At 36.4% G+C, this 16626-nt stretch overlaps 2 protein-coding genes and 1 long non-coding RNA gene across 4 annotated transcripts in view; 1 reads left to right on the forward strand and 2 right to left on the reverse strand.

The window, feature by feature from the left end:
- The window catches only part of LOC124167064 (UV excision repair protein RAD23 homolog A-like), a 30698-nt gene extending 21984 nt beyond the window's left edge, over positions 1 to 8714 (reverse strand). For both annotated transcript variants that reach the window (XM_046544851.1, XM_046544850.1), the window contains exons 1-4: positions 8545 to 8714; positions 8055 to 8133; positions 7226 to 7481; positions 2395 to 2563 (exon numbers count right to left, since the gene is read on the reverse strand). In XM_046544851.1, coding sequence (XP_046400807.1) covers positions 2395 to 2563; positions 7226 to 7481; positions 8055 to 8133; positions 8545 to 8610 — 570 coding nt within the window. In that variant the 5' untranslated portion in view covers positions 8611 to 8714. The remainder of the gene's footprint in view (positions 1 to 2394; positions 2564 to 7225; positions 7482 to 8054; positions 8134 to 8544) is intronic.
- A 21-nt stretch (positions 8715 to 8735) lies between these two features.
- The window catches only part of LOC124167065 (cell cycle control protein 50A), a 29064-nt gene continuing 21173 nt past the window's right edge, over positions 8736 to 16626 (forward strand). Inside the window, exons 1-4 of the mRNA XM_046544854.1 lie at positions 8736 to 8890; positions 9131 to 9264; positions 12394 to 12540; positions 14616 to 14844. Coding sequence (XP_046400810.1) covers positions 8836 to 8890; positions 9131 to 9264; positions 12394 to 12540; positions 14616 to 14844 — 565 coding nt within the window. The 5' untranslated portion in view covers positions 8736 to 8835. The remainder of the gene's footprint in view (positions 8891 to 9130; positions 9265 to 12393; positions 12541 to 14615; positions 14845 to 16626) is intronic.
- LOC124167066 overlaps positions 9179 to 16626 on the reverse strand; it is a 30144-nt gene continuing 22696 nt past the window's right edge. Inside the window, exon 2 of the long non-coding RNA XR_006866600.1 lies at positions 9179 to 11681. This is a non-coding gene — a long non-coding RNA (uncharacterized LOC124167066). The remainder of the gene's footprint in view (positions 11682 to 16626) is intronic.

Consider the following 16626-nt stretch of genomic DNA (forward strand, 5'->3'; position numbering starts at 1 on the left):
TGCGGCATTTTTTTCCGAAAACATATATCAAGTTACAATTTACGAGTTATGCTATAAATCTCTATTGTCACAGTCACAGATGAAGGGATATTTTCTCAGGACATTTGGTTTCTCCCTTCCAGCAATTTGAATTCATCTGCTATCTTGTGAGAACTTCCAAGATGGCCAGAAAATAATTGAAGAAAATCCAATGGAGAAGCGCGTGTATTTTGCAAAACACCTCAGATTGTCTACTAGCACTTCACCGCAGGAGTGGAGGTAAAGCGAGCTACCTGTTAAAAATAAGAAGTTGGATGAAGCTGAGTATCAGATGGGCGTGCGGCTGAAATGGCGTTTGGTAGATAAGAATGTATACATCAGATAGAAATCCATTGTAGCAGTGAAAATGCCAAGATGGCATGCAATCATTTTTTCGTGAGGTGGTGTGTCCACTTAGAATTTTTGAAAGAGATGTTAGTTGAATCAACATTATGCCCAATTGTTTCCATAAAATTAAAATATTCCACTAATCAGCTAAATTCCTGTTTGAATCCTTTAAAGGAAATTAAAATTACCCGCCAAAATCTTGTGTTCCCTGCTGCAAAGGCAACCAAGTCAAACATTCCTGCATTCATCATTTAGTATTCGAGGTATTCGAATATTCAAGCAATGATTTAATATTCGAATTCGATATTCGAGTTATCTGCTACTCGACCCATCTCTAGTTTTTTTTATAGAGCTTTCCTCCTTATTAACATCTTTAGTGAAATTATTTTCATTCACTTCTTATGGTTGTTCAATTAAATTTGCCATTAATTCAGATAATAAGAGTTCATCCTCGGACCCGAGTATCAAGAACCGAGAACCAGACCAGTACGGAAAACCAAAAAAATTTAAGAACAGACTCATCCTTAATTCCCGTAGTGTTTATTTTCGTTAAACAAATTCAAGCACTTTAGAATTGGGCTCCCAGATGCTCTGGCACGAAGAAAAATCAACCAAGATACCTTTCGCACAACAGCACAACCACATTCTACCGCACTCGTTTTAATGCAATGAGGTAAAAGAATTCTTACACAGCAAGCTTTAAAACGAAGAAGGAAAATACTGATACAAAATAGCACAAAAGAATATAAGAAATTGTCTATGCAAAGGCATGTGTGGTTAGTAATTCATAATGAGGCTAAAGAAGGAAAGCTACGAGTTCATTGTGTGGCAACGACAACTAGGTCGGCAAGGGGATGAGGTGGTGAGCAGGCTAAGCTATTGGCCCAAGGGTTCACAAGGTCCCACCCCACCCTTTCCCTTAGGAAACTGTCAGCTACCCAACACCATTTGAAAAAGAAATTCACCCTAAGCAGGCTGCCAAGCATCTGGGAACTTGAATATTTCCTGGGATTTCCAATTATGATATGCATTTTTTCCATAGAATTTAAGATTTTTTTTTGGCCAATTACAAAAAAATGTCTGATTATTAAATGGATATATTCAATATTATCAGATTTGATTCAGTGGAATGTTATGTCATGACAGAAGAACAGACCAACATATTTTAATTATCCATACTTTAATGTGACAAACACTGACCTAGTTTTCAATATGTTGCTGTAATTATCAAGGTGTTCAACAACACTTAAGTACCAAAGTATAAACCTGTCACAGTTGGGTGGGGGGGGGGGGGGAAATAAAAATTCAGGGGGTAGGGACAAAGAAGATTATGATATACACTGTAGATGACACTCAAACACGCTAGCCAAATACCAATTAGTCCACACATCCTAAACACCAGAGCACTATAAAAGGCAAACAAAATAGAATTTTAGGAAGGGTGTAAAGAAATGGTGGGTCACTTAGTTTATTCCATTGAGAACAGTAACTGCAACAGATATTTGGAAAATCACATTCCTTTTCACCCAATACATCTTTTCACTTAAAATTTGAGAATATAAACTGAGTTAAATAGCATTTTCGTAATATTTTTTTGGTAAAGAATCATAATAATTGAATAAAAGGACATTGTTCATAGTTCATGGAAGTCCAACAGTCTGCCACAATTGTTACAAGAGTGTGGAAAAGATTTTCCCTGATATTAGCTATACAAAAATTTTCAATTACTGAGACATTTTCATGACGCAAAGAGCAAATGTAAGAAGAAAACAAATCAAAATTACTTTTACGCATCAAATCTACCGAAAATTTTATGCAACAAAGACAAAATGAACACAAATGTATCTTTTCATGAAGTGGGGGTCCATTAAAAACTGATCAATTCATCCACTTTCATCTTTATATGATTTTACTATCAGCTCTTCAATTTCACCTGATGTTTCCCTGACAGTTATGAAATTCTGTGGCATTCCTCTGATTTGTAAGACCACAGGTCTTAAAAATTTTCAAGCTAAAATAACCACTTACCAGTTCACGTTCATAACCCATGTCGACGATATTGCGAACTATTTGATTATAGTCTTCTCCCATCAACAGTGCTGACTCAGCTTCCTCCAGGCCATGACCACCTCCCCCCCCTCCTCCAGCCTCTCCTTCTGATGGACCCACCGCAGCTGTATCACCTTCCACTCGACCACTGCAAATGCAATTCATTTGCAATTCAAGATACAAATTAAGCTTGGCAGGCGCACATTAAACAAATACGGTAGACCCTCAACTTTAAATTGGTATTGACTCATGATGGATTTGGTACTTGACCCGAGCTGATTTTTTGTGATTATTACAATTTTCCTGATTTTCTTTCTACTCTCAAAATATGTCATCACTTCTGTAACTCTATACTTTATTTGTTAACAAAATACACTGTCCAAACATTTACATGTGTTGACACTCTTTAAACCGACTGCTTCGTACTGAAATAATGCAGATTCAACATAAGATGGAATTTGGTTTATGACGAGTCCTTCGGAATGGATCAGCAATGCAGAGTGAGGTTTTACTGTATGTTCTTCTCAAAAAGAGTTACAGAGCTCTGGACTAATTCATATAACACCAAACACCTCACCTTTTGTCACTGTCTCATTTACCCCTGGATTATTTGCAGGGGTACACCACCCTCAGAATAATGCGGGGAGTTAACTCTCATACTTGGTAGTGCATTACCCTCCTTGACTCTACCCCTTCCCTCAGTTTTTGAGCTCCTAGTTCAAATTCATGGAAAAATAAAGACATTTCCTGTCCTCTCTTCTGCATAGGAGTAGGGTTTCATTTTCTTCGTACACTAATTTGTGCAGCCTCCAAAAGCAATCTGCAGGGTCTCACAGAATGAAGGAGCAAAAAACTTAACAAATCAACCAATTTCCACTTATAGTAAGCCACAACCTATGATTTGAGGAAAGGGGGAACTAGCCCCCACAATCATGCTAAGGGGTGGCCAATACCTTTCCAGTCTTCCTCTTCCTGTGCCCCTGTTAATAGTCACTGGAGTTAAGAATTTTTGCAAAATACTTTTGTTGCGAAAGATCAAGATATTTGGGAATACCTGACCTATTATTCTCGTAGCCAAAAATAACCAGATTCATTGCATGTCTAATGAGAACCAAGGTAAAATAGGAAAAAATCAAATACATGCACATCTCAACAAATTCCCACATTTACTTTACCACAATTATTTTCAACAAATCCCCACACTTCTATTTAAAGAACATACCCTATGCCATAAAACAACCTCCATGAAATAAACTATTTGATAACAATTGTTGTTCTTGCTCCCATATTACTCTTCTTACTCTCTTTTTCAAAAATCCTGCAATTGATTATTCCCGTCAATCACAGTAAAGGCAGTCAGAAATCTACCATTTTAATACATTCAAATACCCGAGCCACAGTCTATTAGGTTAGACCATGGCCTTTCTGTAGCTATCATCAGACAGGTTTTACAAATACACATCAAATAAACTTAATATATTTTAAGGCCATTTCATCCTCAATTACAAATTTTCCACCTTCATAAGCGCACATTCTTTCAATTTAAAACCACAAAATTTTTACACAAGAACTCCACACACATAAGAAAAAAAATTCCTCCAAAAATATACTTCATTCCTCAACCGTAAATGCTAGACTACTAAAACAAAGATGTAGCTAAAGAGTCTAGGAAAAAATGAAAAGGTAGGTGCAGCAAGGAAAGACAGTACTTATTTCTATGAATAGGCTCATTTAACACTTTCATTTTAATTTTAAAGAGTTTAAAAAATTAAGATACCCATATTTTCCTACTTTTTAATCCATCACTACTTTTTGAGCTAAATGCAATGAAAAATTCAGGCGGCTTAACTCATTCAGATAAGTTGATGACATTACTTGCTCTTGGCGAACAGACAGTTAATGCTCCCTAAAGCCTAGGCCACAGGAATGGGCTTTGTTTGGTTTGATGTTGAAGTTTTCAAGAGTTTCACACCAGATAATTTGGTTTATTTACGCCAACATTTCAGTAATTAGGTCTGCCACCATCCTCAGGGCACAAACCAACTTTTATTTCAATACTCACAAGGCCTGTTTACACGATACATTAACACGTACGAGTTAATGTCTGTTTGCATGAATGATTTTTGTGGACCTTAACATGTACAAATGCATGAACCAAATTAGAACAGGTTCTATTTTCTGTGCATGCTTTCGCACAAGTTGGGTGGTTACACGGTGCATTTTGGCGTTCATTTCTCGCATTCATACATTTAGACATTAACCCGTACATGTTAATGTACCGTGCAAACAGGCCATTACATTTACTAATAGCAAATTAAGTACATTTTGTGAGTACAGAGTTTTAGTGGCTGTGGGGTTTGCATGTTAAAATTTGGCAATTAGTGATTGATAAAAGGGTCATTCAATTCCAATTCCCCAAGAACAAAGTTTTGTCACCCACTGACTCAGATTTTGACAAAACTGAGAACATTTCATCCCTTCATCAAGATAAGATAAAGGCCAAATATTTAGCTAGCTTCAGTAGTTTTTCAGTAACAGCCTCTCAAACCTTGTAAGCCTTCTCAACTTCTTCCAACATCAGTTCTATCTTCCCAAAGTGCAGTATTTTACTAAAAAAAATTCTTTCTCATTTGATTCTCAAATTGGATAGATAAATTCTAATATCAGTGCTCTGGTAGCCATTTCGAGAATATTATATTGGCATGCAGTAAATTTTAAAAGAAAAAAAGCCAATACTTTTACTTCTGTGAATGAAAGGACATACTTTTAAGAAAATTACAACCCAAAATTTTTCAAAATTGATGACTACCCTTTTGGTGATACAGTAGACTCTCGTTATTACAAAGTTCACAGGACCAAAAAAACGGAGGTTCCTAATAAAGAAGTTTGTAAGAAGGTTTCTTTTGGGAATCATCAAAAAAAAACCGTACGTGATAAACGTGATTAAATTATGCAGAAATATATATGAATAGGTAAATTCGTGTCAGTTTCTCAACAGAAGAATGCTACACGACGCAATCAAGGGTTGATATCTTCCCGAATACAGCAAGTCCGATATACAAACTAGATGTGTTTCAAGACCTTGTTCCTAAGTTGATAAACCTACAGTCTGCCCGCCGAGAGTTGCCTGATGACAGGCAGAATGGTCTACGTTGGGATAGGGGGCAAGAAAGAAAGGGAAACGCCTACTAAGTGTTCCATGAAGAAAGGAGCCGGAAGGGACAACGAGCGTGAAGGACCCAGCGGAGGAATCACTTGTTTTGGTGGATCAGGTTCATTTCGGTGCTCCTTATGCATTTGACAACGTTGTTTGACTAGGCGAGGGTGTGAGGTGCGTTTGGGGGACAGCAATTGGCTGTAAACCGTAAGGGTTATCCGCCCCTCCTATTGTGCCATCATCGGACAACTCTCGCTGGTAGGACTGTATGCACTGAATCGAAGTATGGTTATCCTGCAGAATGCAACACTGCATCACACTTATGCACTTACTCACAATTGTGACGAACTGATCTAGCTGGGCGTGCGACGCATCTGGAGCCGAAGTTCCTAAATTCACACGTGATTCAATGATACTATGTTCAGATTGTGCCCACTGTGACAGTTCCTCTACACCACACCGCATAGCATCGGCCAAATCGAAAGGTGCCAAATTCAAAATTTGAAATTTTTGAATGCTTGTATCTCTGAAAATTCATAAATCGGATGTGCGTAGGAAGTGGACTAACTGTACATCCAATTTACGATCAGTTATGAGTTCACCATGACTCCACAGGAATGAAGCTTATTATATGATGTTGCGTGTAAACTGAAGAAAGAACCATAATTGATGCTCTTGGGCACAGTATTCTAGAAGAACTTAAACGTGGCACGATTACTAAAACTTAGCATTGTGAATATCCCCCTTAATGCTATTATTTGTGCGTGGAACTTAGGAATAACGTTCATTTTGTAACCACCAGGACCGTGACTGAGGTTCATAATTTCGTAATAGCGTTTCTTTTACTATAGATTGGACCGGCCTTTTCGTCAGGACAAACCATTTGCTTCGTATTAACGAGAACTTCGTAATAACGCTGTTCGCATTAACAAGAGTCAACTGTTCTGGGTTTGGTAGTTCACAATGTTTTTGTTACTGCTGTCAAAATACTACTAAAACAAAGTTAAATGTAATTAATGGCCTGATATAATTTTTTCTGCAATCCTCACACCCATGTAGCAATACCTGAAAATATTCAAAGGAAATAATGCTCAAACAAACAAGTGAGAAAGAATACTTTAGTAAAACAGAGCACCTTGAAAAGCATGAACTGAAATTGAAGGAAATTCAGAACCTAACCTAAAGTTTAATACATTATAACTGAAAATCTATTGAAGCTAGGTAAAAAATTATTTAATTCTCTTGATACCTTGGTAAAGGGATGAAAGATACCAAGTTTCACCAAACTTAAGTTGGTGGTTACCATGGTGTGCTTCAACTGCCAGGGTATAAGTATTTTAAAAAGACATTTTGAGCACTGAAGACAGTGCTTAACTTATCAACCAAATTTGTGCATTGATTAGCCCAATAAGCTCATGCAAAGCCTGAATAAACTTCATAAATGCAATCCATCAGGAGAGTATAAAATCATAATTTCTTTTTTATCAAAACTTCCTTTCCCTTCCAAACCAACAAACTCTTAAAATTATAATTCTTTTATATCAATTTCAAATCTTGGTCAAAGACTCCATTGAAACATAGTAGATAATATTGGTTAGAGTCATGCCATTGGGAGTAAAGTAAGGCCATTTTAGGGCTTTAAAATCTCCTCACCTAGCATCTTGTGAGCCAGCACTCCTGCTGCTATCACCGCCATCACCTTTGGCTGCGGACTCTCCTTTAGAAGGGCTAGAAACAGAAGTGCCCGTAGCTGCAGAAGGTTGGGATTCGTTAGTAGCTAGTACAGTTGGATCAGCTGGCACTGGTGGTGGTGGGGGGGCAGGCTTTTGCTTAGTCACCATGACCACAACAAACTTATCCTCTTCAATGTGAATCTCTGTGAGTGCCGATTCATCATTAAGTATTTTTCCTATATAAAAAAAATAATTATAAATAGGATATTTAAATAGATATTGATAAATTAGGTAAAACAAAAACACACAAGAAAAAATGAGAAGTGTAATAAGAAGCAATTGCAAGACATACTCCAAAATTTTATCTTGAAAAATGGATCAGTCAGTACTGTGAACGATGCATCTCTCAATTATTTTATTATTTTTTAGATATAATTCACCAACAAAAACAGCGCTTAGAAATTTACATTAGTTTAGCAATAAAACAAATAAAGACTCAACAATATACATTAATAACAGAACATCAAGATATAAAAAAACGAGGTAACACAACTAACCGATTTTACGATTTCTATTCCTAACATAGAAAATAATATTTCACGCCAACGATAATATTAGAAAAGTAAACCGCACTTCCATATCACATCACGAAAAATTAAGCTTTATAAATAATAACGAATACAACCCAGATACACAATAAGGCAGAGATACTTCGCATACAAATTAAAAAGCGATAGTGAGTCAGCACTTAACCGATGGGGAGAGGTTTTTCAATAAAACTTTGTTTCGATAACACTTTGAAATATTACCTGCATATATCAGTCTCTGATTTGAGGCTGGGAAGTCTTCCCCCTTCTCAGTTTCTATCTTTTCTTTCAGATGTTTGACCTGGAAGAAAATAACAAACTTAAAACGTATTTGGTTACACTTACGCCTCCCACACTAAGTAAAAGGTTTGGATTGCTAGGTCGAAGAAGACTCTGCTAGAAGAAATAAACAAATATCCAATACAGAATACATGCCAGGAGACCGATAAAATAACATCGAAGTACAAGGAGTACCTTGCAAAATCAATGCAAAACATGCAACCCATGAGTGATGCACCGGTATGGATTGAAAGAGCCACACATCTTTCGCATATTGCGATGAGTACAGAGTTATTATTTAACCTCATGATTACTTTTTTATACTACTAATTATTCTAAGTCAAAAGACAACTTCTACAAACGTGCATTTTAATTATACTAACGAACAGTCATTTGTTTTGTAACAGTCACAATTGCTTTTTGATATACTTACTGTCTGGCTTGCATCTATTTCCACTTGAAATGTCTGTTGTTGAAGGGTCTTCAACGTAATTCGCATGCTGTCCTGTTAAATTTTCAACCTAAGGCCGAGAAGGCGTCGGAAGTTCAAAACCCCTGGCGTGGATTTTCTCGCTGATTTCAGCCAGTCGCCATGTATTCTGACATCATGAGGTCACGTGACAGCTGTAATCCGCATATCCGCATTTGGTAGATACATCTACTCCGTTCTTATAAACATTAACGAGTAATATCGTTGTCAACGTTTTGTGTTGAGAAAGAAATCATGGCTTCTTCTTCTGAGCCATCAGAAATCAACATTAAATCCAAGCGGCCTTCAGGTGAGGTTCCATTCTTTAATTAATTGTCGCCAAGGGCAGTGATCCTTCATGTTTGTGGACATATTTTATAACCTTTGTTTTACCATTTCGAATTGAATTATTATCCTCACAAGTTGGGGCTTGTCATCTTCGAGTGTTTTCTTTTGCTAGATGAACAATTATGCTATGAGTATTGTATGATATGGCAAATGAAGAGTGATTTGTGCTATTTATAGTAACGCTGTTGAATCATATTTGCAGATAGTGCATTTAAACAGCAGAAGTTACCAGCATGGCAGCCTATTTTGACTGCTGGGACCGTTCTGCCAACGTTTTTTGTAATAGGAATTGCATTTATTCCAGTTGGGATAGGATTGCTTTACTTTTCCGATGAGGTAAGTAGGTGTAAGCTATCCACTTCCAAGTCATGTTCTCCTTATCTGTTGTCATTGTGGGGGTGAAAGAAATAATTTTATTTATTAATAACCTCAATACTAATTGTGTCGCGTTATGAGTGCTATAAGGTAAAGAAACTGGTTTAATTTTGCATTAGGTGAAAATACTTCAATTAATTACTTTGTGTCATATGTTGTTGCATTTATTGATGAATTGAATCATAAGTGTATACACCGTTTATTTTTAAGCATTTGACTGGAACGTTTCGCTAAATTGTATTTGGCTTGCGATATCCTACTGGGGATGCATCGGAAATACTCTTCACTTCCGTGAAAACTGGGTGTGAACTGTCATTTCCGATGTTTAATCTGGATGCCCACGCCCATGTTTTGATTTCATTGATATCTGAAATAAAACTCCGTAATCATAATGGGATAGAAGGTGACAGTAATCAATACCAAATTCACCGTGTTAAAATTATTTGATTAAAAGAAAGTTTATCCCTTTGACCTTGATAAAATAGGTCAATAACTGTGAAAATTCTGGTGCCCAAGTGATACTTATTGGTTCACATTAGCACTCAGTTATGAAAGAAATGGTCTTTGCTTTGAAATGACGAATTGATAAACCCAAGGAACTTACAGGTTTGTACAATATTTTCCCTTCTAAGTCATTAATTATGTGTCTGGAAACTTCTCTGCACCTTCAAATTTGATAGCAAATGACCAATCATTACAGGTGGTCATGTGTCACAGAAATGTTTTAGATGTCGGGAATTTTCATGGATTATCAAGTTAACTTATATCATGGGCCTTTGATTGATTTTTTAACCATAATAAATGGTTTCAACTCAAATATATTTTTTCTGAAGTAAAATGGTGGAATTCACCTACTAGCTGTGGGCGATTGGAATTTGCGTACTTAACTTAAGGATTTGAAAGTGGAAATTGGTAAGTATAGGAAACAACTGTGGATGAAGAAGAATAGAGTTTGCCTTGGAAATGAAATTAAAAAGGCAAGCACATGATTTCAGCATTATTGAGTGCATAGTTGCATGTCTAATATAGAACTTTATTCAACACACCTCAGTGTATTCTAACCTCTGATTGGTTCAATTAGTCATGGTCCTTGAATCTCTTAGGGAATTCATATGAGATAATTACTTCATGGATAGAAGGGTCAGATTAAGAAAAAGTTGCCGAAGAAGAGAGTTGGGTATGGTTAGTGGCATGGCTACAGCATGGCAGTTTACCATTTTTGGTGGGAGCCGAAGAAAAATGGTAGCAAAAGTAAGGTTTAGGGTGGAAAGGTGGTCAGAATTGTGAAACTTCAGTGTTTGCCTGGCTAATTTTTGAGGCTATGGCTGGTGGGTGAAGTCACAGCACTGGTTATACCGCTCTCAAGGAGTATTATCTGCAGGAAAACCTCTATTCAATGAACCTCCATGCAGCAAATTTTTAAGGAAACTTCCCTATTTCGAAGTGATTGGCCCGGTTCCGGACGCATCCAATGGGTAATGTACGCAAAAACACTTCCTGCAATGAACGTTATGAAAACTCCCAACTACGAAGTCTGCATTTGGGCCCAAAACATTGAAATTGCTCTCTTGAACAAATAGAAGAACTAGTAGTATTTTGCATGTAGTGATTATTTTCCATATATTTATTTATTGAGCAGGAAGTAGATTTGCAGCAGAGGATACTGTGTCTTAACTGTTCCGCTCGGAGCTTAGGAGAGTTCACATTCGAGACCTACAGAGCAGAGGGTACAGAGGAAACTTGACGCTCTTGCTCAGTGGAGGCTATAGTCAGAGCAGAGGCATAACTCTGATGGTTCCCACCATAAGAAATGTGCTAGGGAATCCTAAGTTCTGCTCCACACAGCACTGTCTATTGCTTTGGTCCATCTATTGCTCCGCTCTATATTACTGGATGAACGGCAACAAGGCATGTATTCAAATATTACCTGGCATACTCGTGGATGGTTCTTCATTTCGCTTCTGAAGAATGGGTGTGACTATCAGAAAACCAATCATGTTCAGCTCCTTTGAAGGCATCATCATCTGTGATTATCTCTGTGACCTCAATGCATTACCAACTGCCACATTTTTATTCGAGCTAACTAACATGCCGCACCTAACTTCCATTTTCACTTATCAATACATAATATGTATTTATCACGAGCGTAAATATTTACTAGTATTTCAATGGGATTCCAACTATTTTTTCATTTTATTCGTAAGTCTAAAGGCAATATGTGCTCTTTCAAGCAAAATTGCTGCATATAACTGCCAATTGATATCGACTTAGATCAGACCCTCAGGAAAATTATAGAGTACTTTAAAAATACCTAATCTGCAGGCATCAATTTTGGCATTCTTTTCATTTCATGATGTAACTAAAGGAAGCAATCAGGCCTAGATCAGAATGGATGAGAAATACAAAAATTTTAATTAGAAAGATGGAGATAGAAAATCATGCGGTGATAGCTACAGTAAATAATAAAAATTGTTTGTCATCCCCCACAGGAAAGTCTTTTTAGATGAATGAATTAAGATTGAGAAATATACTCAACTTGCATCGTGAAGTACATGGAACACTTGGATGCCCCTGTGAATATGGTTATGGTTATATCCATCATGGTTTTTCTGGTCTCAACGAAATCATTGTATGGAGGTTTTACTTTACTATAAGCCAACACAGTTAATTTAAACTTCATTGACGGAAGAGACTTTTATGAAGGCATCTGTTCTATTACAAGACTTCCTTGTCTGGTAAAAAAGTGAAAGAGTTGGAAAAACTAGTGGGGTTCAACATGACTCCAAACACTGTTGGCAGTGCCAGAAAAAGTATGCAGTTCTAATTTTTATCATTTCAGTGTCTCATATTTGGTAGATTATATTGAAATTATAATATCTAGTAAGGAATACTCATGGAGTACTGATCTTCTGCTACTGGGGTGTGGGCTTAACTTTATGTTATGATATTTCTTTGATAAAACTGGGAATGTGAAGTCACATTTGAATATTGCTTTTGTGTTCATGAAAAACCTTTTAATACATATTAGATATAATTCATTAGTATATTTGTATACATTTTTAAACCTAATCATCAATACTTACATTGCAGGTGAAAGAATTAATGATTGATTATACTGATTGTGAAAGTACTGTGCTAGAAGGTGGGAAACCAGTGAAATGTGCTGATGTAATTGCACGTAATGCTTCCCAGGAATGTAACTGCAGCCTCAATTTCACTCTTGACAAGGATTTTGATGTGAGTATTTTTTCTTATGTGATAGGTGAACAAATTTGTGATTCCTGTTGAAGATTGGGAGCATTCACTATGTTTACATTTAAAATGAATTCAAACCAATTACAAATTTCTCAAGAAATCTGACTAAGATTTACCAATGTCGAGTGATAATATTTATGTTGAGCCATCAGTTTCATATTAAGGGGGGGTTCCAAAATGTTGGTGTCTCAGAATTCAATCAAGCTTTTTAGACTTACAATCCATCATATGCTGCCCTTGAAAAAATCATTTAAACAATTGCAGCCTGAGTTATGGAGGTTTCCAGAGTGATTACATGAATAATTGTTTTTCAGGTTAATGTCATGTTGACTTATTTTCGTGGACGACAGTTTCAGGTGCATTCCAGCTCCAGTCTTTTATTAGCCCAAAAAACAATCATTCAATTTCAGCCTTAATTAATTCCCTTTAGCTTACACTATTCTTCGCAGTTGTTGCTCCTACAGTGATCATAGTAACTGGCTATAAGTTGGAGGACCATGTTTGAGTCTCAATCAATAAAATTATTTCTTCATATCTAGGCAATTTCTCTTTCACAGAAGCCTGCAATGCACCCTTGCTTTTTAGTTATTTTCCTCTGTAGACTTTTTTTGCTATGTATGTTACTTTATACCTACAGTTTTCAACATTTTATTATGCAGTAGCAGCCATTGAATTATGTTTCATCAGTATCTTAATATTCTCTATCTATGCACTTTATCGTATCTAACATATTGTGACAGAAAATATCAGGTGCATAGGTAATGCATTATTACGTCTTATTATAGTGTGGGCGTAACATGGCTAATAGGTCTGTGACTCTGTGAAAAAGTGTCAAACTGAGAGGATGCATAGAAAAAAAATCCCTTGCAACAAAGCAATAGTAGAAAATAACAATAAAGAAGAGGTATATTACAGGCTTTTGTGAAAGAGATTTAGCAAAGAAATTAAGAAAAAAAATTCTTGATTGAGACTAGATTGCAGGTCTTCCGATCAATAATCATGTATGGTAACCACTGGACTACCAATAACTATGAAGCATAAGGCATGCCTAAAGGAATTCATTAGGGCTGCAATTTTTAGATTCCTTTTTTGTATATAATATAGGTTATATTATCCCATATGAGGGCTTTTGCGCGGACAACATCAAACCGACTTCAAAGAGAGTTCAGATGGCAAATCTTCAAAGTTGGATTGAATTCTGAGTTCTGGATATCAGCCTCTTCTCTTGCCAGCTGGCAAAACTCATAGGCATATAATTATCAAACTTTTTATGCACAGGGTTGGGTAGAATGGACTCCCTGATTTGACGGGTGAACTGTAAAAAAAAAAAAAAAAACAGTTTTAAAACGTTTTTATTTCCCAAAACTACGTTCAATGCCATTTTATTTTCATTTGGATTTGAATATTAGTCCGTCCAGGTGACGACCTTGGCAAGCGATGCACATATTGAGTCATTAAAATATTAGAATGATCACGTAAATTGAGAACATAGAAAAATGGCTTCGTTGGTTGTACGTTGGCATAATGATTGACGAAGCAATGCTTTGCATGATTTTTATTGAGTCTGGTACTTAAAAATTGTTTGTATAGTTGTTATTAAAGTAAGTAGATTTAGTGATGCTAAAAACATCGCCTTTCTTCTGGATTTATGCTTACATTAATCTGATAGAAATTTCTCTGTTGCCGCACCACTCCTGTTTCTGGTTCACAATAGGTATATTGCTATTATTTGCTCCATCTCCGGTAAAGCGACAATTCAGTATATCGAGTGTTTATTTGAGCACCGTGGGGTGTTGTTTTATCGAGGTTGCACTGTATTTTTCAAATTCACACTTATAATACCAAAGTTATTTTGAGAATCTTTTGCAACATTGCTCTCAGAACTACCACTTGTAACTACCATAGCAATTTGCCAACCTGATACCTTGATGTCATGAACTGTTTGATAGATTGTATTATGTATGTTGTTGAACTTAAAATCATAGCTTGTATGTTTAGAAATTTTATTAAACCTAGCTATTATGGTTATGTATTTATTAAGCCTTTATTCTTTCCAGGGGAAAGTTTATATGTATTATGGTCTGACTAATTTCTACCAAAACCATCGTAGATACGTAAAATCTCGTGATGATAATCAGTTGCTTGGGAAGCTTGATCAGCCTCCATCAACTGATTGCAGCCCATTTGCTTTTACTGAGAAGACACCTCAAGGAGATGTCATTACGAATGGCTCTGGAATTATGCCAATAGCACCTTGTGGGGCTATAGCCAATAGCTTGTTCAGTGGTGAGTGATGGAAGTCCTTAAATCATGCATACATCCTTATTGAGTCACCTGTGTGTACTGTAACGATTGAAAAGTTACTCTCGGAAATTCTTACCTCAGCGTAAAATAGGTACGATCCGTACCTCAGGAGTTATATCTTACTTTTTTGTTTTGGGACACTGATAACTACATTCCAATACTGGTAACTGGTAGTTGTCAGTCACAAGTTCAAAAATATGAATATTTAACCTGGATTCAACCAAATGCCAAATGTAACAAAAATGTCACACCCAATATCGCTCCACTGTAATGACTTTGCATCGCTCGGGCACAGTGCGTATTTGTGTTTAATACCTTGTTAGGAAGAGGAATATAAGGGCTTCATTTCAGGGTATGAATTATCAAGTGAGAGTGAAAACGTATCCTTTAAGCACTCCTGATACATAGGTGCCTTCCGTGGACACTGAAATTTGACATTTGCTTTGTTTATATATTTAACTTTTTCATTAACATAATGCATTACTGTGACAATTTTTGGTATGTATCTACATAATTATACAAAATTATTAGTAATACTTTACTATGTTTGGCATTGATTTCCATTGCTGAAATATTCTCTGATAAACGCTAGTGTGACACAAATGTCACATCTCTATGCAATTCTTCAAAGCTGCAAAATTTAAGCTCTCGTCAAAATTTAAAGTTATTTCAACCTTTTTTCCCTAGTACCGTATATCTCCGAATATAGTCCCCCCTTTTTTTCCAAAAATGGCCGCGGAAAAGTAAGGGGGGGGACTATAATCGAGTGTAATCCAATTTAGCATACTAAAGGTGACCATAAAGTAATAAATAACGGCATAATGGCTAATGTTCTCGTAGTCTTTCTATTTGAGTATATTTATGAGGATTATAATCGGAGATATTAGTAAATACTGCCACGTTTTACCGGAAATTAAGACAATTTTTACCACAAATGTTGTACAGATACGATTATTCCGATTCAAATAGCATATCGAATATGCGTTTTCACGGAATCCATCGGGTAGCCGCTAATTTTTCTTGGAAAAGTATTGTTAGAATAATTCAATCCACACTGATCACTTAATGACGCAAAACAGTAAATAATTAAAATGAAAACTAAACACACACTATCATTACATTAATCGAACACTAGAATTGAATCAATAGTATATGTACCCGTCGCTCATTTAATAACTACACGATTTAAATAATTGCGAAAAATAAACAGATAAAGTGAACCTTTCGTGACGATTTAGCATTTCATTGCGTCCGTAGCTACTATACGTCCGTGCGGTTCGTGTTTACAACCACTGCCTTTACCGCCTTCACAGAACAAGAATGCGCAATAGGTGATGCATTTGTTTCTGAAAAGGCGCAATAATCGACGACTTTAAACCAGAAGCGCCGGCATTACTGCATTTGATCGAAATACAGCGACTCAGCATCGAAAGTGTAATCAATTTATTGAGGAATATCTTCAATTCGTCAGGGTAAATAGGATCGATAAATTACGTCGCATAACGTTTCGCAATTATTTCCGCGATATTTTCTTTATTAAAAATAATATTACGTTCAACAGTGAGGTGATGGATCAAGTAGAAAGATGAGGATCAATCCTGCCGCGGATTAGAGGCCTTCAAAGACGGAGTTTCGATGCCAATTTAAAAATAGCCGTTGCAGAATACGCCGTAAATCATAGTATTTACAGCGCTAGCAAAGCGCTAATACATCGCGGAAGTCATTTCGGGGGTCTCGATGCGGCAGATTCAAAGAATTAGAGGA

Source organism: Ischnura elegans, chromosome 10, assembly GCF_921293095.1.
Source record: "Ischnura elegans chromosome 10, ioIscEleg1.1, whole genome shotgun sequence".
Taxonomy (NCBI): Eukaryota; Metazoa; Arthropoda; class Insecta; order Odonata; family Coenagrionidae; genus Ischnura; species Ischnura elegans.